Source organism: Notamacropus eugenii, chromosome 4 (genome assembly GCF_028372415.1).
Source record: "Notamacropus eugenii isolate mMacEug1 chromosome 4, mMacEug1.pri_v2, whole genome shotgun sequence".
Lineage (NCBI taxonomy): Eukaryota > Metazoa > Chordata > Mammalia > Diprotodontia > Macropodidae > Notamacropus > Notamacropus eugenii.
This window is the reverse complement of record NC_092875.1, coordinates 194,677,128-194,699,847: the sequence shown is the minus strand read 5'-3', so window position 1 is coordinate 194,699,847 and position 22,720 is coordinate 194,677,128. Positions and strand designations below refer to the sequence as shown.

Here is a 22,720-nt window from a genome sequence, read left to right as displayed (position 1 = left end):
AAACTGAAGCAGATGAAAACAGCCAGTTCCATCTGGAGAAAATACATTTTTCCTCCGCTGTCATGATGCTGTGCCAAGATTTGGCTCACTTTGTCCTTTGCCATTTTTCTCATGTCCAGGAGAAAAAAAAAGGGTTTTCTTTGTATTTGGTTAATATGTGGAAATTCCTCGAGAGCATTCGGAGTTGACACACATTTCAGCCCAGCAGCCATCATTTCAAGGTTGAGGCCTGCCAAGTCTTTCCAGGCAAAAGAAAGAGTTTAGTGTTCCTGAATAGAGACTGCTTTTTACAGGCACCTCCCTTTGAGGGCATTTACTTATTTATTAGCAAAGGCAGATGGTGCTCAGCTATTTCAGTCCTAGTTGTGGGACACAATAATGACAAAACAGTCAAGTTTTAGGGTTCAGTTCCAGCTGATTTTATTTCCTTCTCAAAAAAAAGTTATTTACAGAAGGTATATATCAACAATCTGACAGGCAGTGAACTTGACATGATTAGCTGGCATGATTTTTTTTCTTTTTTTTTCTTTTTTCCCAAAACATTGTGGTGCGGTGTTGATTTTTAAGACAAATATTCTACACAGCATATTGCACAGGATGGATGACCAAAAAAAGTAAAAAACAAAAACAAAAAAGAAAACAACAACAAAAAGAAAAACCCCTTAACGGAACTACCTTAATAAGGCAGACGTCCTAGTGCCTGTCATGTTATATTAAACATACATACACACAATCTTTTTTTGCTTATTATAATACAGACTTAAATGTACAAAGATGTTTTCACTTTTTTTCAATCTTTAAACACAACAGCTATAAACCTGAACACATATGCTATCATCATGCCATAAGAGACTAAAACAATTATATTTAGCGACAAGTAGAAAGGATTAAATAGTCAAATACAAGAATGAAAAACGCAGTACATAGTGTCGCGAACTCAAATCGGCATTTAGATAGATCCAGTGGTTTAAACGGCACGTTTTTGCTTATAAAAAAAGTGCAAAAAGATATGGTTTATAAGTTAAAGCTACAGGATCCCTTTTTGCTGAAAATACACCAGTTTTAAAAGCATCTGTACAGCATAATATTTCATTAATTTTTTTCCTTGTTGGCATACAGTGTATCAGCTTATTCTCTCTTTTTTATGAGTGAGGTTAGAGAGTGGAAACTGGTGGTAAATTAAGGGATACTGTCACTTTAAGAAGCCTGCAGATTGAAGTGTAAACATGGAGAAATTAGGGGCTGATTTTTTTTAAATGTGTGAGAGATATTAACCAGCCTCCCTGTTATAAAAATCAGGAAATCCAAACAGCGATTTACACCGATTAACACCCCCTTTATATATTTTTTACAAAAATACACTGAGAAAATAATCAAACGTTTTCATCTCTCTTGTCTTTTTTTGTTTTTTTTAAAAGTGTCAAAAGTCTACATTTAAATATAAAAAATTAAAACTTAAAACTCTAGCCCTTCAGTGAAGGAGACATAAAATGGTGTGGGTAACAAGAACTACCAAAAAAAGGGGGAGGGGGACAAAATAAGTAAAAAATGTTTGGCCAGTATAAATACTTCCACATATAAAATGGCATCTGATTACATTTACAAGGAAAAAAAAGACGAGGATGGAGCATCGGTGAGGAAAAAAAAAGACCACAGTCTTCTCACTTACAACTATAAGGAAGAAACACATACATACTGAGAAAAAATTTGGTCCTGAATTGTTCTTTTAAAGTCCAGCACAGATTTGAGTTGCGTTTGAATCCTTTAAAGAGTTAAGAATGAAAAAAAGCTGGTGATAATTTTTTGTTGTTTGTAGGAATCAAACATAGCGCCATCTATCTGCTTTTTTTTATATTATCCTACACTATTTATCTTAAAAACTGCTCAACAGTCTTATACAGAAATCTTTAAAAGATAGACAGGATAACATGCTATATTAACCCCACCAGTGAAATAATCCAACACCATCACGATTCCGATTAAGAGAAGAAAAAAATGTTTTTTTTTTTAAAAGCAATCGCCCTCCATTTCCCCTGTACCACATCAATACAGAAACTTTCACGTCTTGTAGGTCTCCTTTCCAAAACTTTTCAGTGTCTATGAAGTTCCATCTTACTGGTTTCATATATATATAATAAGAAGGTGGCTGAGAAAAAGCGCTGCTACCCTCTCCTCTATACGTGCAAATCCGTTTGTTTTATTATTATTTTCCCCATTTCCAGTTCATCTCCTTTCTCTCCCACCCCCCTATATATACCCCCTCACGTTTTCCTTCCAACTAGGTTCTCAGTCCATTTCCTAGCACAATTCAATCTCTCCTCCTCTCCCGCCCCCGCCCTCCATCTCCTCCTCCTGCTGCAGGAAAAAGGAAAGGAAAAAAAAACCACCAAACTGGAATTTGTAGCAAAGGAAGGCTTCAGTTCTGGCTTGCATGCGCGGGCGCGCAAATCACCCCCTACCAGTCCGGATCTTTCAAGGAAAGAAAAAAAGAAAAATGTAACTGCAAAAATTACAACACAATGTAGCACTCTTTCTCCAGATGAAGTGGGTCAAAAACACCCCCCCGCCCCGAGGTGTGTAGGATTGTATCTCCTCTCCTAAAAAAAACAAAAACAAAAATAAAAAAACACCAAAAAGGGGGAGGGGGAGGAATGGGGGTTGACTCCAAGCAGTCTATGGAAAAGCAACAACCTGGCTTATTTTCTGGGGTGAGACATCCGGAAGTGTCCGTTTGTTTGTGTGACTTGGTTCTGGGTCTGTGTTGTTGGTTGGGGGGTGGGGTAGCAGTGGGGGTGTCTCTTCAAGCAGGGAGTGGAAACGTAGTTTTAACAAAAGAACGACCCTTTCCACCCGGCTCCTTCCAGGTCCCCCTTTTCAATCTTTTCAAACAAGTCAGTTTTACAAACCCGGGTCGGGGGTATTGGGGAGGGGGGGTGCGGTGTCAATGTGGGGGTGGGGAACACCGCCCCCCCAAAAATAAACGCACCGGGTTGGTAGAGAAATCACTCACTCTTCTGGATACTGTAACTTGTTAAGTGGGCGTGGGTGTGCGAAATCTTTCCCCTTCTCACTTTTCTTTTTCTTTTTGTCCACCCTTTATCCATTTTCTCCTTCGCGTCTTCTTTTTTCCCCCTCTCCTCTCTGTCTCTCCTTTAAAAATTTTTTTTTGTTTCCTCCCTTCCCTGTCTTCTCTGTCGCTTGCTCTCTTCAGTAAGTGAAGACCAGGTTGGAGATGCTGGACTCCAGCCAGTCCCCCGAGATCATCTCACTTACCTCCGGCGTACAGTAGTCCGGGAATTCGAAATGGGAGCCAGAGCCGGGCTCGAAGTTAAAATCCAGGTCCCGGTCCAGCACCGAGGTGGAGCTGAAGCTGCCCAGGGACATGCTCTCGAAACTTGGGCTGGGGTTCAGATCGAGCAGGTCGTCTTCAAACTCTTCGTCCGAGGAAGAGGAGACGGAGGAGGAAGAAGAGGAATGGGAGGAGGACGAGGAGGACGAGGAGTGGGAGGGCGCCGTGGAGGGAGTGGGAGACGCGGCCCGCAGGCTGGTGTAGCTTCGGTGGTCGGCTGGGGACGAGGCGGCGCTGCTGCGGAGGCTGTGCCCGTCGGGCGGGCAGCCCGCACCGCCCTCCTCGTACAGGCTGCCCGCGTCGCTGCTCTCCTGGCCCCCGCTCAGGCTGGGGCTGGCGGGCACGGCCCCGCTCACGGGGGACGAGGAGGCGAGGCCGAACATGTACACGCGCTTCAGCTTCTTCTCGGCCAGGTGTTTGCTGGAGGCCGAGAGGGAGGAGGAGGCCGAGGAGGAGGAGGAGGAGGAGGCCGAGGAGGAGGTGGAAGAAGTAGATGAGGTGCTGGTAGTCCGGGACTTGTAGAGCGAGTGGTGGTCTGCAGGGGCGCCCAGGGGGAGCAAGGCAGCGGCCGCCGCCGTCTGCTCCGGGGCGAAAGACGACGAGGAGGAGGCCGAGGATTTGCTGCTGCCGCCGCCGCCGCTTCCCAGGATGAGCTTGGCGTGGGGTTTGCCGCTCCCGCCACCCGCGCCGCCGGACAGCTTGGAGCCGCAGTTCTTCTTCAGCGCGGGTTTGGAGTTGGCGCTGCTGCCGCTACCGCCGCCGACGCCGCCGCCTCCTCCGCCTCCCGAGCTGCCGCTGCTGCCGCCGACCTTGTCTCCTTTCTCCCCGGGCTTGGAGGAGGACGAGGAGGTGGTGGAGGAGGAGCTGGAGCCGGCGTTCCCCGACTTCACCTTCTTCCTGGGCCGGTACTTGTAGTCTGGGTAGTCTGCCATGTGCTTGAGGCGCAGCCGCTCCGCCTCCCGAATGAAAGGGATCTTGTCGCTGTCCTTGAGTAACTTCCACCGCTTGCCCAGTCGCTTGGAGATCTCGGCGTTGTGCATGTCTGGAGACTGCTCCATGATCTTTCGCCTCTCGATCTGCGACCACACCATGAAAGCGTTCATGGGCCGCTTGATGTGCCCGCTGGGGGTCTTGCACCAGCTCGGGTCATCCGCCTTGCCGCCGGTGGAGGCGGTGGAACCTGGCGTCGGGGAAGAGGCGATGCCCAGCTCGATGCTGGCCCCGGAGTCGGAGGTCTCGCCGGCCAGGAGCGCTTCCGTGTTCTCCGCGTTGTTCGTCTGCTGCACCATCTCCCCGGCTCAAGCTCACACACTGACGGCGGCAGCTGCACGATAGCTCGCCAGGGTCCCCCCCCACCCTCCAAAGTACCCAAAGCGAAATACACCACACCCACCCACACACACACACCAAAAAGGAGAAAAAATGGGGCGAGTGAGGGGAGGGGAGACCTCAACTTCACGGGAGAGGTGGTGGTGGAACGAGAGGATAACAAAAGTCCCGAAGAGATGCCCTCCCGCCACCCCTCCCCCCAAAAATACTCAGCCCCTTGCTGAGGAGTTGTAGTTCCAGGCAAGCTCTTCTCTCACCGTTTCCCGTTGGCTGTCTCCCTCGCTTTCTGAAAATCTGGAGACCGCCTTAAAGTGGAGAGTAGTTTCTTTAATGCTGGTTGCTGAATCCTCCAATGCAAGTTTTTTTTTCCTCCTCCTCCCAGGCAGTGTTTTTTTTTTTTTTCACCCTGCAGCAGTTGATTCCAGTTCACAAGTGCCCTCAGCGCTCAAGAAAGCAACATAGTCTCTATTACTTAGTCTCTTTCCGACCATGCAAAGCAAAAAAGAGTCTGACTCCAGGACTGGCTTCTGTGGGCGGAATCAGTACTAAGGAGTTTGTGCAATTATTTGGTTGCGAGGTATTAAGCAAAAAAAAGCACTCGTGCAACAGAATGGCATTAATAAATGTACGCTTTTTCCCCTTCTGCAAAAAAAGGGAGCTAATTATAGAGTTCCTTCTCTCCTTCCCTATGCACACCCTTAGAGAAAGAAAGCGAACAAGAACTAGAGACACCGGGGTAGTGAAATTGGCCTCTTCCCCTCACACACTGTTTCCCTTTCTGCAGCTTAGAGCAGACCCCAATTCCGCCTCGCGCCTCTTTATCCTTTCACTGTCTTTACCCCAGCCAATCAGCCGCTGTAACCAACGCTTCCTCGTGCCAAACCCCACCCCCAAAGCTCCCATTGGCTTGGAACCCGATGCAATAATAATCACCGCGTGCAATGAGAAGCTCCAAATCTGACCTCATTCCAATTTACAGAGCAAACTTTTTAAAAGGGCTAGAAGTACAGCTGAGATTTTTGCTGCTTCTTTTTCCTTTTGCGTTTTTTTTTTGCGCGCGAGCCTGCGTGTGTGTGTGTGTGTGTGTGTGTGTGTGTGTGTGTGTGACTGTGAAGAGGCTGTTAATGCATGAAATTATTAAGAGGAGGGAGGAGTGAGCGTATTCTTACCATTATGTTAGATAACAAGGGGGTGGGTAAGTGGGGTGGGGAAAAGAAGGGGGGGGGCGATGTGCAACGCTGTAAATGGAAGCTTTCGACTTAAAAGCCAAGTGATCATTTGTATTAGGTCTTTTCAGCATTGGAATAAAGAATCAGCCTGGAGTGTAAAATCTGTTCCTCACACGGAGAAGCTCCTTCATAAAGGCAGAGGATGAAGGGGGGGGGGGGGGAGATAATAAATCGATTATATTGAAAACCATTTAGAAAGTGGCACCCAGACACCTGTCATCACCATTATTTTAAGAACTCTAGGTTTGGCAAAGATGTGGATGTATTGTGTAAATCCTCTCAGAACAATTTGCATACTGTCTGTGAAAGACAGAGAGGTGGGATTTTTGTAATTAGTGTAAGCTTTCTTAACCAAACAGAGGTTAAATATGGTTATTTAATGATTTTATTTCCTAGATAAATCCTGGATAACTAAAAGAGAGGAGTTTTCAGCTGCATTCAATTGGAATACCTTAGATAGAGTTCCTATATAATTAACTCTATGGGAGAAATTCCATTGAGTTTTGAGTAGAATAGAAATTAATAAGGAAGATGGGTCACTTTTCCATTTATTCTAAATGTTCCTGTTTCATACACATCTTCTGGATTCAAGGTTTTCCCTCCCCCACTCCCTGCCATCAATTATTGCTTGTTAATGCTAGGAACAGAGACAGTCATGAAAGAACACTAGTAGATTTTTCAACAGGTCAAAACTAAAGAGAATAAAGAAAATGCTTGTAAGTGGATAAATGTGAAGCCGCCCAGGGACAGTACTCCTTACCCCACCATTTCACTAATTGTAAAGAAAACTGGAAAGATGTAATAAAATACATTGTTTGTAACAAATCATATGACAGAGATACCTATTAGACAACCATAGACTAGTGATGGACAAATATCACTTTAGTCACAAAAATTATTACTAGTCCAGAATCTAAAAGTAAGAATTCTAATTAGAACTATTCTACCACAGCGCTTAGTATTACAGGTAAACTCACTGCTACATGGCAATTGTAGGCCAGGCTATTCTAAAGGCCTTTGGGCCAACCATTTGATTAAAGTTGAGCTCAAGTTAGAAAAATAGATTTTTATTCCTCTTGTTAAACTTATTAAATATGTCAGATGGCAAAATGGATTGTGGTGCCAGAATTAAGACTAACCTGTAATTTTGCTTCATGAAGGGAAAACATTATTGACCTTATAGTTGTCTTGATTATATAATGTTCTCGGGAGGGAAATGGCATTGTCCTCTAATTGCATTAATTTCTAATTGAGAAACACTGAGTGGATGTTACTGCAAACATGCTGGGTTTTGATGTGTCCAAACTTTTTCCCAAAAAATTAAGGATGCTTTTCCTGTGCTTCCATTACAAATAGGAAATGTTCTAAAATATTTTAAAAGTCACACCAGTGCTACTACATCTCTCCTTCCTCCAAAAAAAAGAGGCAAAGGAACCTATGTTTTTTAGGAACTTGCACAGACTGATTTCTGGTGCTCATTCCCTGATGATAATTATACAGTAGCAGTGTCAATATAATAAATATTTTCCAAACTGTTCATCCTCCCATGATTTGATATACAAAAGAGGAAAGTTAACCAAAACAGTTATAGTAATTTCTTTAATTTTTTTCCAAAACAAAGGGGTAAATGTTTACTAAGTAGAAAGTTACTAGCTTAATTCTGCCCTCAGATACTTAGTTGTAATTAGTTTCTACTGATTTTAAAAGGGAAGTAATTTGTAGAGCACTTTAGGGTTTATAAAACCATTTCCTTAAAAACAGTCCCATGAATTGGGTAGTGCAAATATTATTATTCCCAAAATACAGATGATGAAACCTAGACTCAAGTTAAATGATTGGCCCAGGTGCACAGCTATAATAAGTATCAGATCTGGGATTCAAACAGATATTCCTCTTGATTCCCAAATCCAGCGCTCTCTTCATTATATTATACTGCCCCTTGAATTCTGTATGGAGCCAAAACTGTGAAGGAACGGGGACTCTATGGGGTACTCCAGGTATGGAAATACTTTCCACCAAAGTCAATCCCAACCATCTCAGATATACTTGATAAATCTGGAAGTAGCTTGAATTACACTGAGTATAAATAAGAGAATTGCTAAGGGTCACCAAAGCTGTTTAACCACCAGAGGCAAGATTTGAACCCAGGGATACAAAATTACAACCCACAGATTCTGGATTACAATTACTACCCACTGTGCCTCCAGGCATCCTAATGAATTAATGTACATACTGTGAATATTTTTAGTAGGCCTTCTCTAAATGTTACTCTCAGTTTAAATGTTTTAAATGTAAGAAAACACTTGGCTATGTCCACTGAGTTTATTAATAATTAACAATAATAAATCTCTAAATATAAAGAGCAAAACCAGCTGTATTCTCAGTATCTAAAGTCTTCTTCCTTATAGCGACTTCCCTGTTTCTGACTTTTTTTGCTTCAAATATCAGGGATTTTTATGTTTGTTTGTTTTTGGTAGACCCTACTAAATCAATACTCAGTGTTCCCTCTGCTGGCTCTGCAGCACATGATGTATTTCTTAACATTATTCTTAGGGCCCTATTGACAGGAAGCAAAGATAAAAGTATGTAAATCTTTTAATTTTAGATTATGATAAACTATGGACTCTATTCACTTTGTTATTATTTCATTGTAAAATCCTTACAATTTTTAATTAAAACATTTCACTTAGTGCTTTAGCCAAATGCCTCAGAGATTCCAGTTGAGTCATAAGCACCACATCAATGAATCTAAAGTTGGTTTTTCTATTATTATTTTCGCCTATATCTTTGCAATACAAAGACCAGGGTCCCTAAAAGCATATGAATTGAAGAAGAAAATAAGGGTTAGGGTTCCACTTCAAAGGTAGCTTACCTAACATAGCAGCAATGGCAGAAAAAATAATAATTTGAAAGGAAAATCAGCTTAACATATAATACTCAAAAGGCAACATGATGTTGTGGCTGGAAATCCATCCTCTGAACCAGTACAACCTCCAAACAAGCCCTGCATCTGGCATGGACTAGCTATGTGTGTTCCTGGTCAAGTCATTTAACTTCTTGTTCCCAGAATGCTTTGAAATTTGAAGTTAAGAGAGAAGATGCCCACCTCATGGGGAGCTTTATTATGCTAATGAAAGCCTAGGTCTGGTTCCTATCTTTATACTATTCACATTTTCTCTGATTTCCAGATTTTTGTTCCTCTTTCATTTAATTTCTCAGTACCTTGATGGCATGGTTTTCTTTGGCAACGAAGGACGAACACACACAGAGTAACTTGTAAAGTGTAAAACCCTTTTTTTTTTTTTTACAACGACCTCATAATGTCACTGATACAAGTATTATCTTCATTTTGTAGATGATGAGGTAACATCTGGGGGGAGGGGTTATTCCTTGCCCATATTTAAACTCCATCAATATCTTTGTAATCCATTGTTCTTCCTACTGTACCAACCTGTCCCCACAATAGATATTCTGACTGGTATCCTATTTAAAACCCAAACAATAATATACAGTATAGAAATCTTTACACATTTAGTAAAATATGAGCTTCTTGAGAACAATTTTGTTAGTATTTATATTCTCAGTGCCTAGCATAGGATGTTATACATATTAACTTAACAAATGCTTTTTTGAGTGTAAATCAATAGAAACCTAGAATCTTAGAATTGGATAGGATCCTTTCATCCAGCCCCCATTTTATATTTTACAGGTGAGAAAACTGAGACCCACAAAGGTTAGGCTTGACCAAGATCACAAAAGTTCAAGCAATATCCAGGTTTGTTGTAGGAAGAAGTATTTGGAAATTTTGAGTTGTGAGTGAAATCAGTCATTGTAGCTTTATGTATTCCAGTTCCATTATTTTGTGACTCTAAATCAATTGAGCTCTGCCAGCGTCGTTTATATTTCTGTCTCTTGGCTTATGGAAAGAAGTGATATTTTCAAAATGAGAGTAAAAACATCTCTTTTTGCATAGTATCAAAGCAATTATTTCTGAAGAAAATGGACATATGTGTATTATGCTTGTATTACACTTTAGAATAAATGAAGTTATAAGCAATATATCATTTTCAGATATTTTACTCTAAACCCATCTTTTGCACTCTCCCCTCCCCCCATCTCCACCATCTGGCACCCAGTAGTCTCTTAAATATTTCTCAACCTCTTCCATCTTTAGCTTCACTAAAAAAATTGGTTAGGAAATGTGTGTTTGGATGGACCCCGTATATTATAAGCACAAAATTTACCCTGTTTTTTACAAAGAAGGGAGGTAGAGAGGCAGGGCTACTAAAAGCAGTTCTAGAGAACGTTTGTCAGAGAACGGTTTGAACACCCCTGATTTCTGGTGTGGTCAGAATTGCTCAGGCTGGGGGAAAAGATGTCGCTAGGTGGCAGCGCAGAGCAGAGCAGAGCACAACATAATGGACCTGGGAAAACGTGTATCTAATCAAAGGAGCATTCTTTTCTCTTCCTCTTCGCTCCACCCGCCTTCTCCCCCAGCTTTCTCCCGATACTTCCAACCTCTGCTTATAATGGCATTTTAAGAGAGGCTTGACTAACCGAAAGTTTATCTGATCCGTTAGCATAAAGCAGAGTTTGGGGGATGAGGGTGGAGATGGAGAACAAAACATGGAACACCTTTCCTAAGAAAGACCTCATTGGCTGGGGAAATCACGGTCCCTCTCCCACATTTAACTGAATTCTCGAGATTGCAAATGATTTTAGGGTACCATCCAACTGCACAAGGAAGGACTTGGAAAGCTGGTTCTCCCGTGGGCCACTCTTCGGACAGAGGAAACGTGGAGGATTCATTAAGAGTTAGGAAAAGCGGCCCCTCCCCCAGCCTCGTAAAAACGTCTCCATCGGCCAGGGTGACTTTACGAGCCCAGAGGTTGGGAAATGCAGCAGACTTCCTCCTTCCCTTAAGCTGAGGATTCAAGGCGCTCAGTCCTGCTTAGCTGCCGCTACCGTGGCTGCACCGATCTCTTGCTTTTTGATTAGTTATGGGGGAGAAGTAAATTGGCATCCACTCAGGCTGTGCTTTCTGGAGGAAAGTCTTTCCTACTGTAAACGTGTTTTAGGCGATTCTGTCAGCAGCGTTTTAACACCCGTCTCTCTTTTAGCTTTTTTTTTTTTTTTTTTTTTTACGATGGGCAGACTAGCTGAAGTAATATATACATATGATGTGGGCGCAAATGCTAGCTCTTTGGAGCTCCTATGGTAAGGCTTTGCTGCCAGTCGTGACCCAGCTGCCAGGCAGGGTTCACTTGAGTCCCTAGAGGTGCCAGTTTCTCCCAGCAGGGTTTTTTTTTTTTAAGTGATTCCTGCAAAGACCTCCCTTGTTCAGTAAATGACCGGAACTAACACGGACTTGTCTTCCTCTGTTTACCCAGTGCCCAGCCCCTTCCCTGTTTATGCCTACACACTTAGAAGCCTTGTTTGCACGGCAAACACCAAGGTATGTGTTTGGAATAGTCTCCAATTAGGATAATAACATTCGTACACGGTCTAGGCAACCACCCACGCGGTCGGGTGACACAGATTCTTTGAGTTTGAGTCTTTCTAGCGGTGGAGGAATGGGGAGGCGGGAAGTGGTGCGTGGAACGCGGGAGGTCGCCGCGGCAGCCGCCACTTCTGGCCCCGGACCAGCTGCCCCCGCCCCGCCCCCACCCGAGCGAGTGAGCGGCAGCAGGGCTCACGGAACCAGGGAGAAGAGTGGGGACCCCGGCAGCCCAAGATGGCGAAGCGCCCTTCCCCCTGCGTCCAGCCGCCGCCTGCTGCCTGCCGGCAGGATGCCTGGCACCTGTAGGAGGAGGATTCAGGTTTGGGCAGTGGAAGCAGGGAGGAGAAGAGTAGGGGGCGTGTGGCACGTAGGTAACAGGTAAAGAGGGTGGCCGCCTGCAACCCTGTGTCCCGGGAAGCCAAGCTCTCCCGAGGGCTCGTCTCGCACGGTCGGGCGAGGATTCACGTGTCTCGGCACAAGGGAGAGCAGACGCGTCTGCCCCGCGAAGGCGGCGTCGCGCCCCAGCCGTGCGCCTCCTCACGCCCCTGCTCCGGGATGGATCCACCCGGTGACCTCCATCCGGGCCGGCCGAGGCAGGCCGCGCCGCCCCCAAATATACACGTTCCAAGCACTGAAGCAACTCCTACCCGTCCGCTGATGCAGCGGATCGTGTCAACGACACGGACATACTCCAAATAAATCACCACAGTACGTGATTTAGCCAGACCCCGATTCGCTGTGTCCCCCCTCCCCCCATTTCAGTGGGACGTGTGTGGGCACCTGGGAAGGAAGGAAAGGGTAGGGTTTCACCAGGGGTGGGGGAGGGGAGCCGCAGAGCGGGCCGAGGGGAGGGAGGCGTGGGTTGTGTGATTGTGGGGGTGGGGGAGGAGAAGCGCCGAGCTTCGCGGGAGCCGCCACGCGACGCTAGTCTGGAGGAGAAAAGGGAGAGAGGCGGGCGCGTGGTGGCGCGAGCCCGGCAGCTGGCGCTGGGCGCGCTGGAGCTTGACTAAAGCCCCCCTCCCCCCAGCCTAGCCGACGCCTATGGTCGGAGACCGCGGCGAGAGCTGGGGGGCGGCGGGGCGTTGGCGGGCACCTCCCGCCCGAGCGCTGGGGAGGCGGGGACTTGGCGGAGCAGAGAAAGAACCCGGTGCCCCGGGAGCGCGCGCGCCTGGCGTGCTGCGCACCTGGCCCGGCGGGGACCCTCCCATCTGCTTCCCTCCGTCTCCGGCCCTGGGGCCGGGGCTGTTCGGAGGGCTGCCAGCTGGCCCTGGGACCTACCTGCTGGGCGTGCCGGGAGTGCCGGGCGTGCCGGGAGCTCGGCGCCCAGGCGCTGAAACGGTGACGGGGCGCCCGCTTTGTCTCGAGCTACCTGTCCCTTCACCCACGAAACAAAGATGATCCCATAAGAGAAAACAATCCTCCAGGTTAAGCGATACATTTGCCACATGGTTGGGGGTGGAACCGCTGGGTTGGTGAAAGGTTTTTTATGTTGTTTTGATCATTGGAACTTAATAGTTTTTATTTCGGCCTGAAATGTGTAAAAGCACAAAAGGAGGGGGAAAGGAGTGAACACTCTCACCAGGTATTCTAACTTTGTGAATGTCCTGTTCGCCCCCGCTAGACGCTAAGCTTCCTGAGGGCAGTTACTGTGTCTCCTCGAACCTCATTCCTCCCAGTGTCTAGCACAATGCTTTGTTACTTAGTGTCTAGCACAGTGCTTTGTTACTTAGTGTCTAGCACAGTGCTTTCTTCCCCATTGTCTGGCACAGTGCTTTGTTACTTAGTGTCTAGCACAGTGCTTTCTTCCCCAGTGTCTAGCACAGTGCTTTGTTACTTAGTGTCTAGCACAATGCTTTGTTACTTAGTGTATAGCACAGTGCTTTGTTCCCCAGCGTCTAGCACAGTGATTTGTTACTTAGTGTCTAGCACAGTGCTTTGTTCCCCAGTGGGCACTTTCCAATCGTCCACTTGAACCAGCAGTTAATCCTTTCTTTGTAAATTACGGAATCAACCACAACCCCATTTAACAAACATTTATTAATCACCTAGGTTCAAGACCCTCGTGAGTTCAAAGAAAAAATGGGATAGTCCCCGCCCACAAGGAGTTCAACCACCTTCGTGGTCATTCTGTAAAGAATAACCCATTTTCCCTGGGGAAAATGAACCGCAAAGTGATGGACAGTTAGGGAGCAAATCGGCAATCCCCTTGCTACAAAGACAGTTCTCTACCTTTATTTTAAATGTGGAATGATATTTGACCAAATGAAATATTTGTAAAATGCTGAGCACAATGTGCTTGGCACATAGGAAGTACTTTAATACATGGTTGTTCCTTACCCAATCCAGATCCACACCTGCCTACCCAGAACATAGGCAGATATGTAAGTTGAATTTGGAAATAGGGATAGAGACTGGACCTGTGGCTTTATCCATGATTCCAAGACTGACACTGTCTCTATTCACCAGGCCAAACTGCCTTAAGATTGAGAGTGTAATAAGAAAATACTGCAGAAGCACAGCTGCCCATCAGGGGAACTGTGTGGCTCCATATAATATTCCCAATACTTAACACAGTGCTTGGCACATAGTAGATACTTAATAAATGCTTATTGACCGACTGACAAAGGGAGTTTCCACATAATTGAAGATTACATCTTTAAACATTAATATTTGTTATTAATAAAAAGTATGAGTACTTCCCCTAGGCCTTCTTTTCTTTTTTCTCTCTTCTCTCGCTTGATGATCTCATTAGCTGTCATAGATTCAACTGTCATTTCTCTGCATATGACTTTCGCATCTATATTTATCCCATCTTAATCTGCCTCCTAAGCTCCAATCCAGCATCACAGACCCCCATCGGAGGCTTCCAATATCCCTTACACATCTCAAATTTAATGTGTCCAAAATAGAATTCATCTTTTTTTGCCCCAAAGTCACCCCTTTTCTCAGCTTCACTGTTTTTGTAGAGGTCACCTCTATACTTCAAGCCACTCTGGTTACCCTCACACAAAGTTTTGTGCTTCAAACTACAATATTTCATATATGTATATATGTGTATTTATGTACATATGTGTATATGCATAATGTGTCTGTGAATATGTGTGTATGTATGTATATATGTGTATGTGTGTATATCCCTAACTTTTCACTCACACAGTCACCATGCTACAAAATGCCTTATTACCTTTCACCTAGATTATTGTGAAAAGGAAAAAACCTTTTAACTGGTCTCCTTACTTGAAGACTTCCTATTCCAATCCAACCAACTACCAGTGATTTTTCTCAAAGTACATATGACCACCTCTTCTCTCTCTCTGTCTCTCTCTCTGTCATTCTCTCTCTCTCTCTCTCTCTCTCTCTCTCTCTCTCTGTGTGTCTCTGTTATTCTCTCTCTCTCTCTCTCTCTCTTTCTCAAAAGCTCCACTGGCTACTTAGTATCTTTAGGATCAACTATAAATTACCTTGTTTGGAACTTAAAGCTCTTTCAAACCTGGACCCTCCCTCTCTTTGCAGTCTTCTTACGTATTTTTCAATAGACCAAGTCTACTTATTGTTTCTTACACATAATGTACCATCTCTACTCATTGTTCCTTGGCATTTGCCACTGTCACTAACCTGAAGATCAGGGGCTATAAGGTGTAAGAAGACCGGAATGGTCAGGGGAAAGCTTATGAAAAGCTTTGAATGCTAGGCAGAGGATTTTATATTTGATCCTGGAGGGAAGTTTATTAAATGGGGGAGGAGGGTGACATGATCAGACTTGTGTTTTGGAAGTTCACTTTGATAGCTGAGTAGAGGCTAAACTGAAGCTGGGAGACAATTAGAACAGGAAGATCAACAAAAAGTCTACTGCAGTAGTCCAGGTATCAGATAATGAGGGCCTGAACCAAGGTGTGACATTGTCAGAGGAAAGAAGGGGCCATACACAAGAGATAGTGGGAAGGTAGAATCAGTACAACTTGGCAACTGATTGGATATAATGGGGTAGAAAGAATGAGTAAAAAAAAATTTAGGTGCTTATTGTGGGCAAAGAATTGTGCCAAGTGCTGTGGATACAAATAGCAAAAAGTCCCCACTTGCAATAAACTTAAATTCTAATGGAGGAGACTACACATATCAAAGGTTTCAACTGTAAGTCAGATAGAAAGGACCCAAAGGCAGATGGGAATGCCTCTTCTTTAATACCATTTCCACTAATAAAATCATATTAGTTTCTGCTGTTGAACCATATGACAGTGTCAAGGACTTTGGTACAAGAATTTTATTTTCTGGGTCTTCAGAAGCTGTGGCTGTAGCACCTGCAGGATCAGTTGCCAGGCTGTATCTCCATAGAGATTTCTTCCCAAGATGATGGTTGTGTGCCCTGGGCTAGAAGTGAGGCTGTTCTCAAGGCTCTTGGATTCAAGGTCTTATACTGTCTCCACTGGGGTCAGAGGAATGGTCATTTGCTTTTGTCACAACTGCCTCTCTTCTTTCCCTCCTCATGCCTTGTTGCTTCAACTAGGCTGACTCGCCCACCCTTCAGATGGCAGTTGGCTGGAGGTTGGTGAAGATGGCTAATCTCTTCTCCACAGGGAGTTGCTTTCTTGGATGAAGGTTGTGAGAGCTGGTTGGTAGCAAGATTGGTGGTCTAGGGGTTGCTGTCACTCCCAGAGCTCTCCTGCCCATTTGTCTTTTGGAGGTAATTCTAGACAACGGTTGTTGCTTGTGGTGATGAAGAAAGTAGACCTTTTCTCCACAGTGATTTCTCTTGTCAATCATGTGTGTGAAAACTGAGTTGAAAGTTGGTCTGGTGGTTTCAAGGGTGGTGTATATGAAAGATTATGTCAAGGTAGAAATGACAAGACTTGGCAACCTACTGGATATAGAGGGTGAATGAGAGTGAGGAGTCACTGATGACACTTAGGTTGAGATCCTGAGTGATTAGGAAGATGATGGTGTTCTTCACAGTAATAGGGAAATTAGAAAGAGGAGGAAAATTATGCTTTGGACATGTCAGTTTTAAAATGTTTATAAAATATCCGGTTCAAAATGTCCAATAGGCAGTTGAAGGTGCAAATCTGGAAGTCAAGAGAAAAATTAGGGCTAGTTAAATAGATCTGAAAATCATCAGCAAATATTTTAGTCCTTTAGAATTATGAGGTCACCAAGCAAAATGTTATAGCACAAAAAGAGGGCCCAGGGCAGAGGCTTGGGGGACACATATAGTTAGTGGGTACAGCCTGAATGAAGATCCAGCAAAAGATACTGAGGAGTAGTCAGACAGGTAAGGTAAGAATCAGAGAGAGCAGTTGCAAAAACCTAGAGAAAAGAGAGAATTAAGAAGAAAGTAATAGTGTCAAAGGCTTCAATAAAGATTAGGATTGAAAATCTGTTAGACTTTGCAATTAAGAGATCATTGGTAACTTTGGAGAAATAATTTTTGCTTGAATGAAGAGATTAAAAGCCAGACTATGGAGAGTTAAAAGAAGAATTAGAGAAAAGGAAACATAGGTACCAATTGTATTTGGTTATATAGAGGACAGCTAGAAGGGATGGTAGTTGACATAGTTTCAGGATTTTCTCCAGCTTCATTCAGCAGTACATGAATAGGAACAAAGTCAGTGGATTGTTGGAGTATGCCAACACTAGGGCTTGGAAAGACAAATTGGCAATAGGATGAGGAGCAAAGGACTTGAAAGAAGAGGACACAATGGGGTCACATTGGGGAAAGGAGGAAAGTATAGCCAGTAATGGGGTAAATACAGTAAGAAAGAACTGAGGATTGGAAATATTGAAAGTCATAAGAATAGGATTAGGGGTAGTAAGGCAGAGGAAAAGATGGAAAGACAAACTATTGTGATAAAATAAAGGAATTTCAGAATTCATGAACCTGGAAATGCAACATTTATGAGTGATGGCAAAGTAAAAGTTATGACCATCTTTGTGTGTTGCTGATGTAGATTGAAGTAGTAGGTTTTGAGAAATGAGTAAGTCAAGCAATTGGAAAGTTAAAGTGTTTGAGGGAGTAGTCCTATGTATATTGAAGTCCCCTGGCATAAGAGCACAGCAGTTAGGCATCAGGTGGATAGAGTGCTGGACCAGTAGTCAGCAAGGCTTAAGTTCCTGAGTTCAAATCTGGTCTCAGACACTTACTAGCTTTGTGACCCTGGGCAAGTCACTTAGCCCTGTTTGCCTCTTCTGTAAATGACCTAGAGAAGGAAATGACCAACCACTCTATTATCTTTGTCAAGAAAAATCCCAAATGGGGTCATGAAGAGGCAGACACAATTGAAATGATTGAAAACAGCTAACAGCGATATGAGGGCAGGGGTTGGGGAGAAGAGAAAGAATCTGAGCCAGGGATGAGATTCCTTGAGAAAAGGAGGAGAAGGCAGATACTGAGGGGTAGGTAGATAAGAGCTACAGGAATTTTGATTTAGTGACAAATATGGATTGAATGAAAGTCAAAGATGGAGAAATTACTGAGTGATGGGGATACTTCATAACTCCCAGTCACTCCATCCAATTGAGCCCCAGAGTGCTACTACCTCTCTCCTCAGGGCTCTAGTTTGAATACAGAATTTGATTGAGAAAGGCTGGAGAACACAGTTCCAAGCATCCTAGGAAGATTAGGTTTAAGATTCTGTTCCACCAGAGGGCAGCATGAGTAGTTTAGGAGGCCTAGAATGAATCCAACTACTGAAATGGCACTCACGAATTTTACTTAGTTCTAGAAGTATATTAATATGTAAGTCTTGCATTATTTCTTAAAAATCATTGACATGAAAGCAAAACTAAGGCTGTTTCAAAATAGCTGAATATGGCAGCAAAATCTAAATTGTTTTTGCCCATGGAGTAATGGTTCTCCATAGAACTGTAGAGCATGAAAGCTACCTAGCTCAACCTCTTTCATTTACATATGGCAATATACTAAGGTACGTAGAGATTAAAATACTGACACCAAGGTCACACACTAAGTAAATGATGAGTGTCAAAATTTGAATGCAGATCTTCTAAATTCAGTATTCTTTTCCTCTTTGTATTCCACCAGTATAGTGTTCAATCATTTGATTTCCTTTAAAATAGCAACACAAGGAGGAATGTAGAGCTTTAAAAAAAAAAGGTTTTTCTTCCTTCTTTTTTTCAGGCACACAGTTTTAAGATCCTGGGACTGGAAAGCCCCTTCTGTTAATATGAAGATAATAGCACATATTAAAATGCCTTTGAGTTAGAATCTTGTGTTTACTGTGGACTCAACTTACTTTTTCATGTGTTCTTGGGAAAGTCTCAAAGAAAAAAAGATAATTAAATATATAAGAACATTCCATACCACTGAACTGAAGGATTTTCTTAGAATCTGGTTTTTAAAACCAGAAAAGTACCTTAAAAGTTACCTAGTCCAACGACTTCATTTAAAGATGAAGAAACTAAGGCCCACAAAAAGAAATTAAGGAACTTCTGTGAGGGTGGGTACATCAGAGAAGAGCTGGGACTAGAACCTCACATCTAGTCTTTGGACTTCCAGTCCAAAACTCTTTCTGTCAAATTTCTTTTTGGAATTTTGAACCTTTGGAACTTGTTTTAGAAGTAAAAACTATGATAATAACCTATAGGCCTGAATAAAAAATAGTGATGAGATCCTTGTGTGTTAGGCGTTATTGGCTCTTATAGAGAGACAAGGTGTTATAATTGATAGAGGACTGGATTTGAAGTCTTGGAAGGCCTGAGTTCAAATTCCATCTCTAACACTTACTAGCTGTATAGGTAAGTCACTAATCTACCCTCTCTGAGCCATAGTTTCATTATTATGAAATGGAGATATGAATGTTTGTAGTACCTCCTTTACATGGCTGGCATGAAGATCAAATGAGAAAATCTATTAAAGTATTTGAAAATATTAAAGTGTATATAAACAGCAGTTATTTTTCTTGGCATAGATTGGTGATTTCACTGATAATGGGAACTCCCTGATGAGGAAATTCTCTTCATTAATGCAGATGAGGAACTTCTCTGCAATTAATCATCTAAAAGAGTTTCTTAGAGTCATGGAAAAGTTAAATAACTTGTTCAGAGGCTTATAACCATTAAGTGCCAGAGTTGGAAGTTGAAACCAGGTCTTTCTCTAAGATCAGCTCTCTATGTATGCAACTTTCTCTTTATTCATCATCATAATTTTACAATTTCATCCCCTGAACAGAGATATAGAACTTATTGGTGTTATTATTTGCACTTTTCTCTTCACCTGAACCTATTGCTCCCTTTACAGATTCTTTGAATTATATTGGCATAGTTTATTTTTGTATCTTTGAATGGGAATAGATTAGAAAACTCAGAGCTAAGATCTGCAATGTCCAGTCTTTATTTAAAGATGAAGGTTTTCATCCATTTTTACCATATGTTCATATCTTTCTAACACCTAATAGCTATCAGCAAAATAACAAAATTGTGTCATGTTCATCATCTGTTACTTGTTGTTCAGTAGTTTTCAGTCATGTACAACTCTTTGTGACCCCATTTGGGATTTTCTTGGGAAAGATACTGGAGTAGTTTGCCATTTCCTTCTCCAGCTCATTTGACAGAGGAGAAGACTGAAGGCAACAGGGTTAAGTGACTTACTTGGGGTCACATAGCTAGTAAGTGTCTGAGGCCACGTTTGAACTCAGGAAGATGAGTCTTCCTAACTCCAGGGCCAGTACTATATCAGTTGTACCACCTAATCTATTTAATTGGTGATTAGCATTCTCATAATTTAACTGATAGTAAGTGCCCAATAAGCACTAGATTTCAGGTAAGGAGACCTGAATTTGAAGCCTGGTTCTCCCAAGTCGCTTTCTAGTTCTGCCCTAACTTTTCACTGTATTTATTGGAAACAATGCAATACAATGCAACAACCAGTTATTAAGCACCTACTATGTTCCAGGCACAGGAAGCATCAGGAATACAAATAGAAAATCAAGATCATCCTTGTTCTTAAGGAACTTTTATTCTCAAGGTGAGATGATATTTGTAAAAGGGTTCAGTAATAGGACAGTTGGAAAGTCTTTAGAGTACAGAAGGAAGTTATATGGCAAAACCCAGGAGTGCTTAAGGTACAAGAGCAGGACAGATGACAATGCTGTGAGAGTCTAGAAGTCTCAATGGAAGAGAAGATGGTTAAGTTGAGTTGATTTAGGGAGCAACACTAGAGCACATGGTAAGGTTCAGTGGTCTGCTGTCTTACCAGAAAGGCTATTATAAGTGATTCCCTTTCCTTCAAACTGGAGTGTGCAGGCAAATTCGTGACCAATGATGACAAGTGGAGAAGAGGTAATGGTCATGAAGGTCAAAGAGGAGCAAGGCAGGAGTAGAGATGGAGAGGGTCGATATCCATTTGCAATGGGATATCCAGGACCTAATAAAACTAGGCAGTGAGTGCTAGAGCAGAGAAAGAGAAGGGCTTCCCACATCACCTGTTCAAGTCAAGAAGAAATAGTTATACTCCTTGATCCCTGCTGCCTTTCTCAGATCCCAGTCAGTGCAACTATAATTTGTCCTCTGCTCTTGAATCCCTTGGCCTCTTGTTTTGCTGCTCCTCATGGCCTACCAAACCCTAATCGATCCTTTTCCTGCCACACAACAACATCTCTCCTTTGAGATCTACTTCATCCAATAAGATACCTTGCTGTATCAAGATCCTGATGGAAATGACCTCAGTTATTCTTAGCTTCTAACCTACAGTCTTCCCCTTCATTCCAACTCCTACCCCATGTGAGGAGACTTCAGAATACATGCAGAAGTTCTCTCAGATACCCTGGCCTCCTACTTAGTAATTCTTCTCAACTCTCATGGCCTGTATCTTTAGTCTACCTCAGAAACCTGAATAGTCATACTCTTGATCTTGACATCAATCGTAACTGTTTCAGTTCCATGATAAATAACTCTGAAATTCATTTTTGACTCTAATCTCCTACCCTTAGTAAGTCTATTTTTGTGCTCACCATGACTCTAGATCCTCAGCTTCTCACTGTTTTCCTGAATCACCTTTTGTATATCACCCCAACTCTGTCATCATCACTTTCTTCCTTTCTCAATCTAGAGCCTACTGTAGTCAATCAGCACAACTATACATTGTCCTCTATTCTGGAGTCATTGCCCCCTAGTTTTATTGCTTCTTGTCATTTGCCAAATCCTAACCCATCCATATATCAAAAGCATTCAAGATTCATTTAAATGTATAACAATGGAGATAACTTTGTTCAGTGGCCTTTAATCATTAATATCAGATCAAACAAAGTACAGGTATTCACTCTTGTAATAGAAGACATCTATTGGAGTTGAAGTTAAAGATGACTCCCTGTGGAAGGGATCCTATTTGCAAATAACATATTGGTTGTATCAAGCCTTGCAATGCTATAGTGTCTCCTGGACACTACTGGATCCAATCAAAAGAGTTTGGGCTAAAAGAGTTTGGGGAAAAAAACAAATGGATGAAAAATGTCTATTTCCCAGGAGGTAACAATGGATGAAAAAGCCAGAGCTCTTGTCAATCAGTATCTCTGACAGACAGCGCTAATGAACAGCAAGTTATCCATTTAAAGATAAGTTGAAAGATCACCTATCAAAAGACAGGTATCTGAGTTCCTGTTGGAGGTTGAGAACAGTGCAGAATCAAGGTAAGATATAAAATGGCTAATTGACAGTTATGCAAATTGCTCCATTTATCTGATTTTTAAATAACAACTTCTCAGGCAGGCATAACAGGAGTTAGCGTTACAATTCTTTTGGTTTAGGTCTTAGTATTTTTTTATTTGTAAGAAAGGTATTCCATTGTTGTTCACTTGTATCTGACTCTTCATGACCCACTTGGGGTTTTCTTGGCAAAGATAACTGGAGTGATTTGCTGTTTCCTTCTCTAGTTCATTTTACTGGTGAGGAAATTGAGGCAAACAGGGTTAAGTAACTTGCCCAGGGTCACGCAGCTAGTAGTGTCTGAAGCCAGATTTGAACTCCTACATGTAAATCTTCCTGATTCCCAGTGCAGTGCTCTGTCCACTGCACCACCTCACTGCCCAGGTTCTTTCATACCCTTTCCTCAATAATTACAGAACTATGTATGGACTAGGTATGAACAGAACCTAAAAAAAAAAAGCATCAATCAGGAGATAAAAGGTGTTAAACTAAGTTTGAACAACCTAGTTAATCGAGTTTGGAAGGAGTGAAAGGCACTGGATGAAGTGAAGTGATGCTACACAATAAATGTATTGAGAATGATTGAAGAGACCCAGTTATGCCCTCTGAGCCTTGTATAAAATAGCAAGCCAGTATGAGTCCCTGAGAGAATTTCTGGTAGGC

At 42.9% G+C, this 22,720-nt stretch overlaps 1 protein-coding gene across 1 annotated transcript; it reads right to left on the bottom strand.

The window, feature by feature from the left end:
* Window positions 1-395: 395 nt before the first annotated feature.
* SOX4 (SRY-box transcription factor 4) lies at window positions 396-5,645 on the bottom strand. The gene has a single exon (XM_072603952.1). The coding sequence runs from the start codon at window positions 4,636-4,638 to the stop codon at window positions 3,208-3,210; it is 1,431 nt and encodes a 476-aa protein (XP_072460053.1). The 5' UTR covers window positions 4,639-5,645; the 3' UTR covers window positions 396-3,207.
* Between the last annotated feature and the right edge of the window lie 17,075 nt (window positions 5,646-22,720).